The sequence below is a fragment of the Camellia sinensis genome, chromosome 6 (genome assembly GCF_055761805.1).
Source record: "Camellia sinensis isolate YWXY chromosome 6, ASM5576180v1, whole genome shotgun sequence".
Taxonomy (NCBI): Eukaryota; Viridiplantae; Streptophyta; class Magnoliopsida; order Ericales; family Theaceae; genus Camellia; species Camellia sinensis.
In genome coordinates this window covers 76620157-76636320 of record NC_138966.1, presented here as the reverse complement: position 1 = coordinate 76636320, position 16164 = coordinate 76620157, and the positions used below count along the sequence as shown (strand labels likewise).

The 16164-nt window shown below is 34.4% G+C and overlaps 1 protein-coding gene across 2 annotated transcripts in view; it reads left to right on the top strand.

Moving 5' to 3' along the window:
* LOC114263769 (serine carboxypeptidase-like 7) overlaps nucleotides 1-8925 on the top strand; it is a 33358-nt gene extending 24433 nt beyond the window's left edge. The window contains exons 10-14 of one of the 2 annotated variants that reach the window (XM_082874024.1): nucleotides 4077-4148; nucleotides 4518-4636; nucleotides 6710-6823; nucleotides 6923-6968; nucleotides 8643-8925. In XM_082874024.1, the coding sequence (XP_082730150.1) occupies nucleotides 4077-4148; nucleotides 4518-4636; nucleotides 6710-6823; nucleotides 6923-6968; nucleotides 8643-8726 (435 nt within the window). In that variant the 3' untranslated portion in view covers nucleotides 8727-8925. The remainder of the gene's footprint in view (nucleotides 1-4076; nucleotides 4149-4517; nucleotides 4637-6709; nucleotides 6824-6922; nucleotides 6969-8642) is intronic. The other variant, XM_082874025.1, reaches the window with a different exon arrangement.
* The last annotated feature ends 7239 nt before the right edge of the window (nucleotides 8926-16164 follow it).

Below are 16164 nucleotides of genomic sequence, written 5' to 3'. Positions count from 1 at the left end.
GTTGCATAACCTACACTTGTGAGCCGACTTATAGAAGCATATAGGGGTAATCATGACGTAGGATCCCTCCGGAGAAGATCTCTAGTGGGAAAGTAGAAAAAGGCTTGAATGTGTTTTCTGACTCGAGTATTAGATACCTTAATCGCCTTTTCATGCTAGAGTCTTGCAGAGAGGACGTACACCTAGAGTTCCACCATTCGCGCCTTACGGTGCATCTGAGAGGCGCAAAGATGTTTCATGACCTTAGTCGCTAGTTTTGGTAGACGGAGATGAAGAAGGACGTAGTTGTGTTTGTATCAAGGTGCCATACTTGTCAACATGTGAATACCGAGCATAAGAGGCCAGCGGGTTTGTTGAAACCTTTGCCTATAGCCTAGTAGAAGTGAGGGCATGTCACGATGGATTTTATTGTGGGTCTTTCGAGGACTCAACCGGGTAATGATGCCATTTGGGTGATAGTTGATTAGTTAACTAAGTCAGTGTACTTTGTACCTATGCGCACGAGTGGCTCAATAGATTTTCTAGCTGACCTTTATGTTATGGACATTGTTCGACTTCACGGGGTTCTTGTGACTATTGTTTTGGACAGAAATCCGTGTTTCACAGCTCGGTTGTAGTGGAGCCTACAGAATGCCTTGGGCACTAGGTTGACTTTTAGCACCGTTTATCATTCTAAGATTGATGGGCAGTCAAAGCATACCATTCTAATCCTGGAGGATATGCTTTGGGGTTACGTTCTTGACTTTAAAGTGTCATGGGAGAAGCACTTTCCTTTAGTGGAGTTTGCTTATAACAACAGCTTTCAAGTGAGCATTGGCATGGCACCTTTTGTGGCCCTGTATGGCCGACCATGTAGATCTCGTGTGTTGTACCGAGGTGGGTGACGCACTTATGTTGGGTCCAGAGTTAGTCTGGGAAATGACCGTGAAGGTTACACTTATTCGTAAGAGGTTAGTTTCAGCTTAGAGTCGTCAGAAGATTTATGTCGACCATAGGAGGAGACTGTTATTATCTGAGGTAAGAGATTATGTCTTTTGGGAAATATCACCTAGATGAGGTTTGGGAAGAGTGGGAAGTTGTCTCCTAGATTTATTGGGCCTTTTGAGATACTATAGCGGATTGAGGAGGTAGCATATCGCCTCGCCGCCACAGTTTTCTGGGGTTCATGACGTGTTTCATATCTTTATGCTTCGGAAGTATGAGTCAGATCCATCACACATGTTGGATTGGACCAAGCTTAAGGTATATGAGGATATCTCATATGAGAAGAGACTGGTTAGAGTTTTAGATACTCGAGACCAAGTCTTGCATGATGAGATAGTTTCTTTTGTAAAGATGTTGTGGAGACATAACAAGATTGAGGAAACAACTTGGGAGCATGAGTTGGAAATCCGTGGGAAGTATCTGGACCTATTTGTTGATGTTTCAACATTTATTGAATGTTTTGTTATGTTAATGTAGTATAAACATTGTATATGTTTTGGAAATGTGAATTGTATATTCACTATTGAGAAATTGTTTACCATTGGTATGAAAATGAATGACCGATGGATGGGTCATGGTGATGAATTTGATTTACTATCATTGTCGTAATTGGTTTAAACATGGTTTTGTTGTAGATTTAAAATTTCGAGGACGAAATTCCTTAAGGGAAGGAGATTATAGCGATTCTAGTTTAGACTTGACCCATTTGATGTTCTGGATTTGTATTTCATTGTCATATAAATTTGGGTTTCATTGTCTTATATGGTTGTCCGTGTCTTATTTCCCTTATTCCTCATTGAGTTGGAGTATCATTACCATGTTTGGAACAGGCTAGGAGTTACTCTTTTCAAAACTATGTTGCCTAGAATTTTGCTCGTTCTCTCGAGCGACGCTTCTTACTCTCGATCGTTCTTTTATAGTCTACAAAACTACTAAGAGTTTGATATATGAGCGACATTTCTTACGCTTGAGAAAAATTTTAAAGGTTTGAACTACTGGGAGGGTGCATTGCGTGCTCGAGTGACCATTCTTGTACTCGAGTGGTCTCACTTATTGTCTCTGGTCGCTCGAGTGACACTTCTTGCACTCGAGTAGTCTGCGTGTATATCAGTTCGTAAAGTCACATTTTTGGCTCACTTTTTCATCTCTCTCTCTCTCTGTAAACTTTCTAAAAATCCTAAGTTGAGACCCTCTCTCTCAAAAACTCACTTTCTCTCTACAAATGCACCTAGATCCATTGATTTTTTCACCCATGTCCCTTTGATAAAAAGGTAGAACACTCTGAAAGCTTCCTTTTGATCGAAGCAAAGTTGGGTTTTGGCGTTGTTGAAGTTTCTCCATTCCTTCTTTTTTCTTCTAAGCTTGAGTTAGGGATTCTCCACACTTTCTTATGATTTTTAGTTATTTGCTATTTCTAAAACAATATTGTGATTTGGGAATTTTCTGGGGTTTTGAGTTAAAAATCAAAAGTGGGGTTTTCAAATGGATTCTTGGAAATGGTTATGGGATTGTAAATAAGGATGAGTTATGATAAAATAGTGCGTTTTATCATGGGGATTGATTTATAAAGAAAAGTGGGTTTTGCCCTAAAGATTTCAAATGTTGATTTTGTAAGGATAAATGGAATTGATGTTGGAAATGTGGAATTGGATTGATGTTGATAAGGATGGTGAAGTTGGATATGTATTATCACTTCCATCTTGAGATTTTCGAAAAGTTTATCTTTATGGAAATTATTTATCTGTTTAGAGATATCTGTTTTGGGCTATTAGTGGGAGGATAGCTATGATTATTGTAGAAATTGCATGAGAATTAGAAGAATTGAAACTATTTTCTCAACCATTGCATTGAGCATTGTTTCATATTTAACACATTGAAAATGTTGTTGTTTTGAGCAAAAAGAGGTGAATATCTTAGTGAATCTGGATAGGAGTGTAGTTGTGGTATTATGTTGGCCGGAGTGTCCTTGGTGAAGGTCTAAAAACCCACACGGTAAGGTGTCGAGCCTTCCTGTTAATACTGGTAAAAATGACAAATTTGTAGTGCTTGTAACCTACTCGCAGAAACGTCCTAGAGATTCACAGTGTTGTATTCATTGCCCTGTTTTCTATTGTAAAGGAAATGATATCATGAATTGAGATATAAACTTGGCATTGGACGATTTTAGAAAAAGAAATGAAAATGTTTTGGCACGAGCATTGCATATGCATTCACCTTATATCTTTGTTAAGGTTCATAAACTGTGTTATAGTATCTCTACTGGGCTTTGGCTCACCCTATGTAGAGAAAACCATTTTCAGGTATTGATGATATGCCTCCGCCAAGGCAATAGCTTAGGAAGGCATAGAGTTGAAGGCTTGTTTTTGCATGTGGTTGTATTTATTTTTTGCAAGCCAATAGCTTTAATTGTATTGGATTTAAATCCATTTAGGGAATTTCTTATTTGCTTTAAATCTTATTTCATATCTTTAGCTTGTAACACATACTATAAATTCAGGATTAGGACTTGTGAATATATAACTGCATGTGCTACCTTTTGTACGACGGGACTATATGAAACAAAAAGGTTATTGTGTTCAACATGGTATTGTTATTTATTAATATTGTGGATGCTCCTGTTGTAATTATTTCGGGGCGTTACAAAAGAGAAGTTTGGCAACTACATAGTTATGTCCATCAAATCTTTTTGAAGTTGAAAACATTGTAGAAACTATTTGAATTAACTGGGTGATCTAACGAGGCTGCCATTGAAGTTTCAAAATTTTAGCATTGCGATTATTTATGCCAATTTGGCAAAAGCTCTAGTAGATTGCCAAAGTTTTGACATTACTATTAACGATTAGATATATTTTAGAAAGATCCAACATTGGTTGGATAGATGTGTAAAAAATGATAAAGTATTCCACAAGTAGGTGACGAGCAGGAGGGGTGAAAACCCTGATGGAAAACCTTTAACTGAGCTATTCAATTGGCAAGGTTCCCAAACTTTGATATATCATTTGAAACTGTATTTTATCTCAATTATCCCATAAGTACGGTTTGAGAATGAGATTCTATCTTATGACTATTTCACTTGTCTTCCTTGATTGCAGACTCATGTATACAAACTTTCCCATTTGTGGCTTAACGATGATAGAGTCCGAGAAGCACTCCATATCCAAAAGGTACATCTTACATTGTTTCTTTAGAGTGAAATGTTTAAATAGTTGTATTCAGAGAAGAATTAGTATCGAGAAGATCAAGTGAAATGTATCAAAATTGAGAGATGGGTTGTCAATTTTTTTTAAATCATTAACCGTGAAATAAATGTGTTTTATAGTAGCATAACTTGTCGTATCAATACTGTGAACCAATGGTATCAGGTACAAATTGCTACTATTGTGAATTGACCAATATACATGTATTTTTTTTTCTTTCTCATTGATTTGTCGAAATGTATCAATACCAGGAGGGAAACAAGATACATTTCTATAGATATTTAAAACTATTTATAAGAAAAATATCATGAAAATGAATTGTATTTCTTAAAATAGGGAAGCATAGGGGAATGGATAAGATGCGACTATGGATTGCCTTACACTCAATTAATCTCGGACAGTTTCCAATATCATGTGAACCTCAGCACTAAAGGTTACAAATCTCTCATATACAGGTGAGATCACTATGTTTCTTTCATTACAATAAAAATTTAAGTGAAATAAATAATGGTGGTTTTAGTTACACAATATTTCGCCTTATTGTACCTATTTAAAAATAATGTTGCTAAAAGTACTCATGTTTTTTTGGACCCCTATCTTCTTTCAACACTACCACAATTTTGATTTTTGATATTATTATTATTTTTATTATTATTTACTTTGAACTTCATGCTTAATCTCAATTCTATCATCATCCCTAACATATGAAATTCTAATCCTAGCCCTTATGTTAACCTTTATTTCAAGTAGCCCATCCCCTACACCTCTGCCACCTTAATGCCCATCCTCACCCACCCTCTCCAACCATACTTTGAACACCAACCTTAATCTTAATTTTATCTTCATTCCTAACATATGAAATTGCAACCCTAGCCCCCACCTCTACCTCTACCTCTGCCTCAAGTAGCCCATCCCTCACCTTGTCGTTACCCTTTAGCCCATCTCTACCCACCATCACTAGCTCCCAACCCCATTTGCACCATCTTATGCCCTTCCTTAGCACTTCTTCTTTCTCTATTAGTACATCAACCCCTATTTATCCTCCCTCGATACCCCCTATTTTCTTTCTTTTCTTCTTATTCTCCTACTCACTTTCTCTCTCTTGAATGCACTCTCGCACAGTTATTCTTTCTCTATCAAAAGGGTTGCATAGGGAAGTGAGAGGAGAAGGGTAGGGCTAGGCTAGAAAAGGGTGATAAATAGTAAAGAAGGACTGAAGAGGGTGAGGTTGGTGTTAAAGGCGGTAGGGAGCAATGAGAGAGGGTCAGTAGGGTCTAGGTGTGGCAGCCTAAGATGGTGGTAGTGGGTGGTGTAGAGTTAGGGTTAGGGTTTGAAAGACTAGGAATGGAAATAATATTGTAATAAAAAATTAGGGATAAGTGTAGGTCCAATGTTAACCTCACTTCATCTCTCTACATCCATTCTCTTCTTTACTTTCTCTTTACTCTCTATTATCTCTCATACTTCTCACTCTCATATGTATGAGAAGATGAGCCTTGATCTCTCAATTTAGGGTTTCGAAGGGTACAACAATGACGAGAACTAGGATTTTAGGTGGTGAGAGGAGGTGGTGGGGGTTGTGAGGAGAGCAAGAAAGGGATGGGGGGTCTCACGTAGATTGTAAGGGAATGAAGAGGTAGGGCAGTGGAGATGAAAGATATTTCAAGTAGGAAGATAAGGAGGAAAAAAGGAGGAATGGTAAGGAAGGAAAGAGAAGAAGAGGCAGGCGTTCCTAGCGATGCAAATGGTGGTAAGGTGGGAAAGAGCAGGTGGCGAGTAGGGTAGAGAAGAGGTCATTGAAAATGGGATAACAAAGGGAGAGGGTTTAGCAATGATGCAATATTTGTATCATTTTAAGGTTTCAATTTTTAAATGGTAATTTAATTATAGATAAAATGGTAATAAATAAAATTTAGGAAATGGTAAGGGTAAAGAGACTGATTTGTGGGGACAAAAAAAGGCTCTCAAAAATAAAAAGCATAAAGAAGAAAAAATGAGTTGGCTTCTCCATGGAGAGAAGTCTAACTCTTCATTTTTATAGGTCTCATAAGTATTGATCATCTACACACACCCAAAAATAAATAAATAAATAAATAAATAAACAAAACTAAAAAAGAAAAAAAAGGAAAAAGAAATTAATAAATTATTGTTACATGATTTCATTATATTTTCTTGAAACACGATTAAACAACTAAGATTCATGGTGAAAAGAACATACTTTTATATTTTGAAGTTAAATCTGATAAAATTATATATAATAATCACTATTAGATCGATTTTATTTAATTTTTTAATTTTTATTTTATTTTATGATGAGTCGATATGCAAAAAATTTACATAATAAACTGTTTAGATATTAAAGTGAGACTTAACCAGACATAACCTGAAGGGGTAGATTTGTAATCTGTACTTTCAACAAATTTTAAGGGGTATATTTGTAATATAACCTAATAGAAATAACAATAATAATAATAATAATAATAATAATAATAATAAAGAAGTTGTTGGTGTAATGATGGCTGAAACAGTGGTGACCACGACATGATAGTTCCATTCTTGGGAACCCAAGAATGGATTAGAGCTCTCAACTATTCCATTGTTGATGACTGGCATTCATGGTGGGTCCAAGGTCAAGTTGCCGGGTAGGTTCACCTTAGTTTTTCATATTCATTTTTCTTAGATGAAAGCTTACTGCAAATGTTGTTTTATTTATTTATTTATTTTTCATTGACAATGTGTAGTTATACAAGGACTTACTCCAATCGGATGACATTTGCTACGGTTAAGGTATGATATTTCTCCACTTCACTTGTTTTGCATATTTGTCAAAGGAAAATGTTTGAGGGCCACAATTTTTGTGGCCACAATGGCTCAAAACTGCTAAAATGACGTCGTTTTGGCATGTTTTGCACCCAAAACGACGTCGTTTTGACAGTTTTGAGCCATTGTGGCCACAAAAATTGTGGCCCTCTAGCATTGTTGTTTTTCAAATGTGTTTGGTATCGTTTCGAATTTTTTATTTTTGGTTTTCACGTTTTTTTAAATGAAAATAAAAAAATGAAAACACTTTCCTTTTTACTTTTGTGCGAAAAGAGTTATTATTAAAATTGAGAAAAGTATTTCCAAAAAACAGAGATGTTGGAAAAATATTTTAGAAAAACAAGTAGCCAAACAAGTTTTTTGCATCATTTTTCTTTTTCTTTTTTATTTTTTGAAGAAAAAAATGATCATAGTACAAAAGGTGAAGTACATTCTTTTATTCTTTTGTTTTTTATTTCTTTATTTTCTGTTTACATTCTTCGTATTTTTTTTAGGTCATTTTCACTTTTATCTCTTAAATTATTGTCCTTTATTCTATTTGTATCAATTTTGTCTAATTCGTTCGGAGAGTCTCTAATTTGAGGGTAGACTTAGTCTATTTGGAGATGATTATCTATTGAAAATTAGTTTAAAAACTAATTTATTGGGTAAAAATAAATCAACAAAAAAATTTAATATTAAAAAAACTAATTTATTTGACATATTCTTAACGTTTACGGTTTTGTTACAAGCTTTTGAGTAGTTAAAGGTCACCTTTTTTGCAAAACATGAATTAGTCAGATGAGATAAGAGTTTTTAGAGAAAAAAAAAAAAAAAAATCCCATTTAACCAATAAGTTAGCTTTTAAGCTAGCCAAATGAAGAATAAATATAACCACCAAGACTAATTTGAAGGGCAAAAATGTCATTTTAAAATTTAAACAATTTAAACCACACAACTGTGACACTAATTTTTCTTGCTCATTATTTTGAAATAAGGAATGGAGAAGAATATGGGTTATTTGGTTATAAGTTGTAAGTTGTCTAGTATAATTGTGAGTGAGAAGACAAATGGTTGATTGTATGATTTAGATTGTGCGGACTATAAAACTACCTTTTGTATGGACGTAATAGGTTAGAATTCCACCACTTTGTACATTTTATCTTGAATTGGATCATATGAACTGAAATATAAATAAATAAAACACTCAATAGACTAATGTCGAAAATATAATATAAATAATAAAATTACCCCTCTCTCTAACAACTTGAGCTTTTAGATGAGTTTGTAGTTAACACTTCAATATGGTATATGAGCAGACAATATTTTATGTCTTTGAACCTCACCACTTACCTAATAATTAAAAAATGTTTGCACATATTTGGCATATTATAAAGAATTAAAGTTCGGACACATGTAAGAGGGCATGTTGAAAATATAATATAAATAATAAAGTTGTCATTTTATCAAGCAACTTCAGGTTTTGGATGAATTTGTGGTCAATACTTCAATAACCATATAAATAAAATTAATAATTTAAGATATAATTAAAAAAGAAAAATGGCAATAGTTAAAAGGATAAAAGAAAGTGAAATTAACCCCCTCCCCCTCTCCCCCACCTTTTTGTTTTTGTATGTGTCTGAACTCTATGTGTGTTAACAGGGAGGAGGACATATAGCTCCAGAGGAAAAACCTGCTGAATGTTGTGCTATGTTCGAAAGATGGATTTCTAATCAACCTCTATGATCAATCTTTTACCTAACCCAAATGGATGTGCCAACGCCTGAAAGTGTGATCACCTTCAAGTTGCCAAAATTCCAATACGAGACATGGTCTTATCTATTGATACAACTATTTTTATATAAACACCATTTTTTAAGGGTGCAATGTTTGTTATTTTTCTATGAGAAAGTGATCAATAAATGGGTAGGCTCGTATATTTCAACTGTCTATGCTCACTTGCTTGTTCAAAAAATGATCCCAGTGGATCTAGAAATAAAATATGGTATTTAGGTCAGATGTTTACTTCTTAAATTATTAGGCCAATAGCCCCAAGCGTAAATTTTCAAAAACACATCTATTTGTCCAACAAGACATTACCTATTCAAAAACACATCTATTTGTCCAAAAGCTTACCTATCTGTCTATCTATTCAAATATAACTTATTTGTCCAAAAGATGATATCTATCTGTCCAAATGTCACATATTTCTCCACCTCATTGCCACCAACCACCTCCTTCGTCACCCAATGACGTTTTTTGGCCAATTTTACTGCAATGACAATAGGTGCCCTTATAACTGGAAAAGATTAAATCTTAGACCAAATAACATGTATGACCTCATAAGTATGGACTTTTCACATGCAATTATTTATTTATTTATTTTAGTAACATATGTGCCATACAATGATGAAACTTCAGGAAAATATATATATATATATATAATTCACTTCAATAATATAATTGGTGTCATATAACTCATCCTCAGTATACAAGTATTTTAAAATTGTATTTTGAAAACAAGTGAAAGATGTAATTGTCGATGGTCAGAGATGGTTAACAGATGGGAGAGTTGGTTACTAAAGGTAGTTGTCATCGGTGAGAGGTAATTGGTGGTGGCTAGAAGTGATCAAAAGTGGTTGTCTACGGTTAGAGATTGTGATCAGTTGGCAAAGGTGATTATCACAAGAAGGTAGTTGGCAGCGGTAGAAGGTGTGGCTTATGGTCGAGGGAGGTGGTTGGCAAAAGAGGCCATTTGCAATAGTGGTCAATAGTAGTGATGTGCAATGGGGGTGGTTCAAAAAAAAAAAAAAAAAAAAGAAGAAATGGAATAAATAAACTAATTATTCCATTTCCTTTTATTTATTTATTCCATTTCTTTTTTTCTTTCTTTCTTTCTTTTTTTTTTTTTTTTTTTACTAAACTAATTACAACTTTTTGGAAATAAAAACAAAAATTAAAGGAGTTTTGGATTAAGTGGTGTTTTGAAAAATTGGTAAAAAGTTGACTTTTCGACTTTTTTAGTGACTTTTTTGGCAAAAAGTTGGATTGTTTTGGATAAAAAAAACTTATTTTTTTGGCTAAAAAAGCTGAAAAACTAAAAAGCTGGTTTTTTACTAGTGTTCCCAAAAGAGCCCTAAAATTTTTAAAAATGTTACCCAAACACGGCCTATACATTATTTTATTTTAGATTTTTATAACATTTGTTTAAGCTCAAAAAATAAATATAACATTTTTTAAAATAAAAATAAAATATAATGACACAGATCTTGATTAATGGCCGGCTACTCAATTATTACAGATTTTGATTCTCTGTCTCTTACTGTGTAGGTGATTTTATAATTTCCACGTGACCCGCATGTTGCTGCTAATGCTATCATAAATAAATAAATAAATAAATAAATTTAAAACTATAGAAATTCTATGATATATAAAAAGATATGTGTTCTATGCTCCAATTATTACGTTCAGAATTATTGATTATTAGTTATTGTGATATGAGTTATAATTTGATTCTGACTTATGGAGATGATAATTATGATAATATTTTTGTTATGATTTAAAAAAGTCTTTTGCCATACCTTATATGGGGTTTGGTCATAATTTTTTATTTTTTATTTTTTAACTTAAAAAGATTTAGTTATGAAATTAATTTGTGATAATTAACACCACAAATATCATAACTTGCAACCATAACATGACACTCGACTGCTTTCATTTTCTCCAAATTTACCAAACCCACTTTTCTCTTTGTTTAAGTTTGTCTTTTTTAATTGATTTTTGGCTTTTTTAAAGATTAAAAACCCTAAAATGAGTTTGTTAAATTACTATAAAACTACTTTTGATTAATGAAAAAAATATATATTTGATGTGATAGTTGAATTTTTAGCTGATGACAAACATTTTGGTGGTTTTTTTATTTTTTATAATAAAAGTTGATTTTTTTTTCCTAAAGTCTAATTTTAATATTTTTTGGGACCATAGCCCCAAGGTCTAGTATTTTTGTAAGTTCAAAAGTATGCAATAATTTGAGAAGACCATATCATCCTATCTATTTGTCTATCTATTCACATTACCTATCGGTCCAGGTGTCATTTATTTGTCCACCTATCTATCCATGTGTTATTGCCCATTTTTGTAACACTTCGGGTCTTTATTCGACCTAATTACTCTTATTTGTTTGATGTTAGGCATCACCCTTTTTAGTCTTGTACATACATTTGCTTATATGTATCATTATCACATGTGCATAATGTTGCTAAAACAATAAATAATGTCCGGGAGTTAAAACCAAACTTTCTACGCAGAATGATGGGTCGCAAAGTTGGGGCGATCGATCACCATACCTAATTTGTTTCAATTGAATACCTTTAAATTGTGAATTTTTTGCATAATATTGTAAAGATTTATTATTGGCAATAGGTGGAAAATGATATCCTGTCGCAAAGTTGGGGCGATCGATCACCATACCTAATTTGTTTCAATTGAATACCTTTAAATTGTGAATTTTTTGCATAATATTGTAAAGATTTATTATTGGCAATAGGTGGAAAATGATATCATTGTAGAAATCATCAGTATAGGATGAATTGAAACTCATGTGATGTATATTGAATTGTTGAATTCATGAGATGCAAATCCGTTAGAATTGCATGTGTTGTTGCATTGAGTTTAGAAAATCATTATTTTAAATTAAATGGTCATGGTGAATCCATATAATATATAAATGAATGAGATTAAGTTGGTGAGAGAGTCTACAATGAAAGACTAAAAATACGTGTAAAATATGTAACGCGCCGACTTTTATTGCTGGAATCCATTACCAAATTCTTTATATTATTATCATTTTTAAATCATTCATTCCATTCAAGAATATGAACTCAGAATGAATAATAAGATTCTCTCACGATAATGATGATGTATAAATAAAATATGGTATAATGCCCTTAGGCTTACATTGAATAACAATAGATAGAAATAAAGGGATTTACCCTTATACATCACATGGCACTCGGCGAACAAATAGAAAGGCTCCGTGGCCAAACATAACAAAAGATTTTAAGTCCCGAACAATCTTCCAGCCATGTACTTGAAAAATTTGTGAATATGTGGGATGAGCACTAAGCCTAGTAGAGATTCCAAAGATCCTAACCAATCACAACATATAGTTAGAAATGATCATGCATGCACCACAATAGACCATACGAGTAATGTGATAGTTAATATCTAAAAGAATACTCATATAAATATGGTTTTCCCAAAAAGTTCCTCTTGATACAACATAGTATAAAAATCATTTCTTCTCTTTTAAATTCTTGTTTTGCTGCCAAAAGCATTTCCAACCCCATTCTTCTTTTGATAAAACCTTTCATGTTAACATAAAATAATCTCACTCAAACATCTGTTTTGAAAACACAACCCCATATGCAAGTCATAACCCAACCTCACATCTCAATACACTAAATGCATCTACGCAACAATACATCTACTATCTTCTCTGGCCATAGGCCCAAGGGCAAATAGACAAGCACGACACGAAATCGATAACACATATATTAAAAAATAAATAACCGAGAGTAATACATACTACCAATTCCATCAACCAGGCATATAGAACAGATGGCAGTGTAATACCCCGATTTATACCACATCATTCCTTACTAATCAAATAATGCAATATTAATTCCCCAATTTTTGGGTTATACATGTGAACAATAAATAAAAGTAAATAACTTTATAAACTGGAGTCTGTCACATTCTCATAGGTTCCTCTTCAGGTTCTTTATAATGATTTACAAGGCACATAAATACATATAAGAAGAATTAAATACATCCAAATTTCCATAAGACCTTACACCTTTCAAGACTAAGGGTCTTGATTTCAACAAACAAAATCCTAACTTGAAAAGTAAGCTCGATAGTTGTAGGCAAACAACATCAAAGAAGCTTCAGTGCGCCGCGTTGAATTCCATTCACTTATCAACGATGTCCTGGGTCACCTTCATTACCTGGAGTTTGAGGACATCCGGCCCATAAAATGGGAGTGAGCTTTTATGCCTAGTAGGAAGCAAACTTAACAACATGAATGAATATGCAATATAATTATGCTCATGCAATGCCATGCCATGTTTATGACTTAACTTTGTTTAGAAACCAAATTCTGAAATATATAATTTATAACCCAAGTGACTCAACTCATTACCCACCATCATAACCAAGAACTTTCATTTTGAAATCAACTCCAAGCAAGACACCTCAAATTCCCCCCCCCCCCCTCCTCCTAACATTTACTAGCCACCAAGCACAGTAGGGCAAGTGAGCACCTCTTACTTTTTTTTTTTTTTTTTTTTTGATAACCTCCACATTTACAGGCCATCAAGCATAGAGGGGCAATTGGACATCTGTTTCATTTTAAAAACATCTCTACATTTTCAGGCCACGAAGCATGAAAGGGCAATTGGGCAATTGGACAATTGGACACGGAGCACTTGGACACCCATCAATCATTTCACATTTCCCCCACATTTACCGGCCACTAAGCATGAAAGGGCAATTGGGCACCGCAACACACGCACACACAACACACTCCGAAACCATACACACACCTTAGAATGATCCAATATTTAATCCAACCCCATAGAAATGCAATGCAATGCATGAGTTTTCAGCCTTCCTCTTTGTCCCGAAATTCCTTTTTAATTGCACTAGAGTTCAACACATGAAATCTAATGAACTATTCTCATTTTCAAGACTCCGGGTCCTACTCTTTACCAACCATCAACCCATGCAAAACATTACCCTACATCCTTTCAACATTCCTAGTATTCACACAATTCAACTTATTTAAATCACTAATAATATCATCACAAGGTACTGGTTAACTCAAATCCTCTTTTAATTTAAAAATCTCAATTCTAGGGTTTTCAATAAAATCGGGGGTTTTCCTCATTTCTTTGTTAAATTCTCAAATCGTCAAGCATTAACCATCAAAGTACCAAAGCATTCTAAATATTTCAAAGGTTGAGTGAAAACCCCACTTTTTTGAATATAAACATCTTTTAAATCAAAGATTTCAAACTCAAATCAACGCAAACTTCCCACAATACAACATAATCGAACTAAATCTTAAAAGATTAGAGTTAAGAGAACTCCTTGCCTCAAGAAGGTAAGCAAACAACGAAGACCCAAGCACGAACTCCGACAAAATTGCAATCCAATCGGTCAAGAGGAAGATCCTCACTCCTTCTTCACTAATCTTGCATGATCTAAGATGGATCCTTGATATAATAAGGTGAAATCAAAGGTTTTGTGGCTAGGGTTTTCAGACATGAAGAGGGGAGGAAGAGAAAAGAGAGAAGAATGAGAGAAAATGAGCAAAAAGTGACTTTTATACTGGCTGATCCCGAACGGCACAAATTCGAAGTGGCCGCTCGAGCGATCATTCCACCGCTCGAATGAAGAAAGAGAAGTCCTAGAAGTTTTGCGAAGATACAGTGAAAATACTGGGAGCATGAATTCTACGCTTGACCGACAACTCCACCGCTCGAGTGATCTTGCCTGCAAAATAGCCAACTATCGGGAGTTGAAGATCACCACTCAAGCGACCAAATGATCGCTCGAGTGGTCCGAAAAAATGAATTGTCATAGTCTACCCTCCTTGAAAAATTTCATCCCCAAAATTAAAGAAAAAGCTAACAAGACGGCTCAACCACCAACATAAGGATGACCACAAACTAAAATTAGGTCCAGACTTGAAAGAAATTGCCGAATCCGGTCCAACATTTCGGGGCCCCAAGGACTTCTGAACAACAACTTAAGAAAAAGAAAAAGAAAAACATCTCATCGACTCACATAACTCATTAGAGCTGATAAGACAAGGGACAATAACAACAACTTTCACCCAAAGATTGTTCACCATGCCCCACTACCAATAACATGCACAACCCCATCGAGTATTCAATGCTCGAATATGAAAGAAAGTCCTCGCAATCGAACATTTGGTTGACTCTCACCAAAGAGAAAAACTTACAATAGAACATGATTAAAACAACACTCCGGCATAACAAGCCCCAACAACCCCAAAACACTCATCCAATCAACCACACAAACCTGTGACTAACAATTCAAATAAGGTTGCTATCCAACCCATTCATTTCAAACAATTAACAACATAACTTCTTGTTAAAAGAAAATTTCTCTTTTCTTAATTATTTGAAAATCAATCTTTTGTATTTAGAACATTTCTCAAAAAGAGTTCAAGCTCATACCATCCAAAGTTAGAAATACATTTTTTTCTCTTTCAATTTTTTTTTTTTTTTTTCCACGGAAGTGCCAATTTGGACACATAATCCTCTACAATTATGCTGCAACAATTATTTGGTGAAATCCCTCACTGGAATTTAGGACAAATCCATGACATATACGTTTATCAACGCCATTCGCGATCATAACACAAGAAAAATTTTATTTCCGCTTCCTTTTTCACATAATACCTAGTGAACCTCTACCGTCACCCAACAACGCTCATCACTCTTACAGTGATGCAACAACGTATACACAACATTTTTGTAATAATAATTAATAGGAACAACAATCGTATTACCAATACAAGTAAAACACAAGAAAATTCATAATTCTGTAATGCTATTCCTCCATAACATAGCATTGGTAATGCGATTGCAGAATGCAGAAGTCAAAACAATGAGTCTACCACACGTTACTTCAACCCAAGGGAATCTCATCAACTCAAGACAAGTTTCACTCTAGCTACACAACCACATACACGAGACTTCACACTCACAAAACCACCCTAATGCACCTACAACTTTACAGTCCTCCTACTCAAGCCCTGCCATTCCTAAGGTGACCACTTGACAACCAAACTCCCCTATCAACCCACTGATTAACCAACTCAACAAATTCCTACATGCGACAGTAAGCACAGACGTTCTACCTATCACTGTTTACTTCGATAAGGAGTTTTCCACACCATTCCACACATTCCTCGAACTCATACCAGATTTCCCAAATCAAACCCTACCACTCATGGTCCCAAACAAACCACCATTCGTGTGCCTATAAGGAAAGTGCATCCTCTTATCACACCTGAGTCCGAACTGGACTTCTAAAGGTCAAAGCATATCGCTCACATCCTTAAATCCAGTCACACATATTCCTTTGGCCA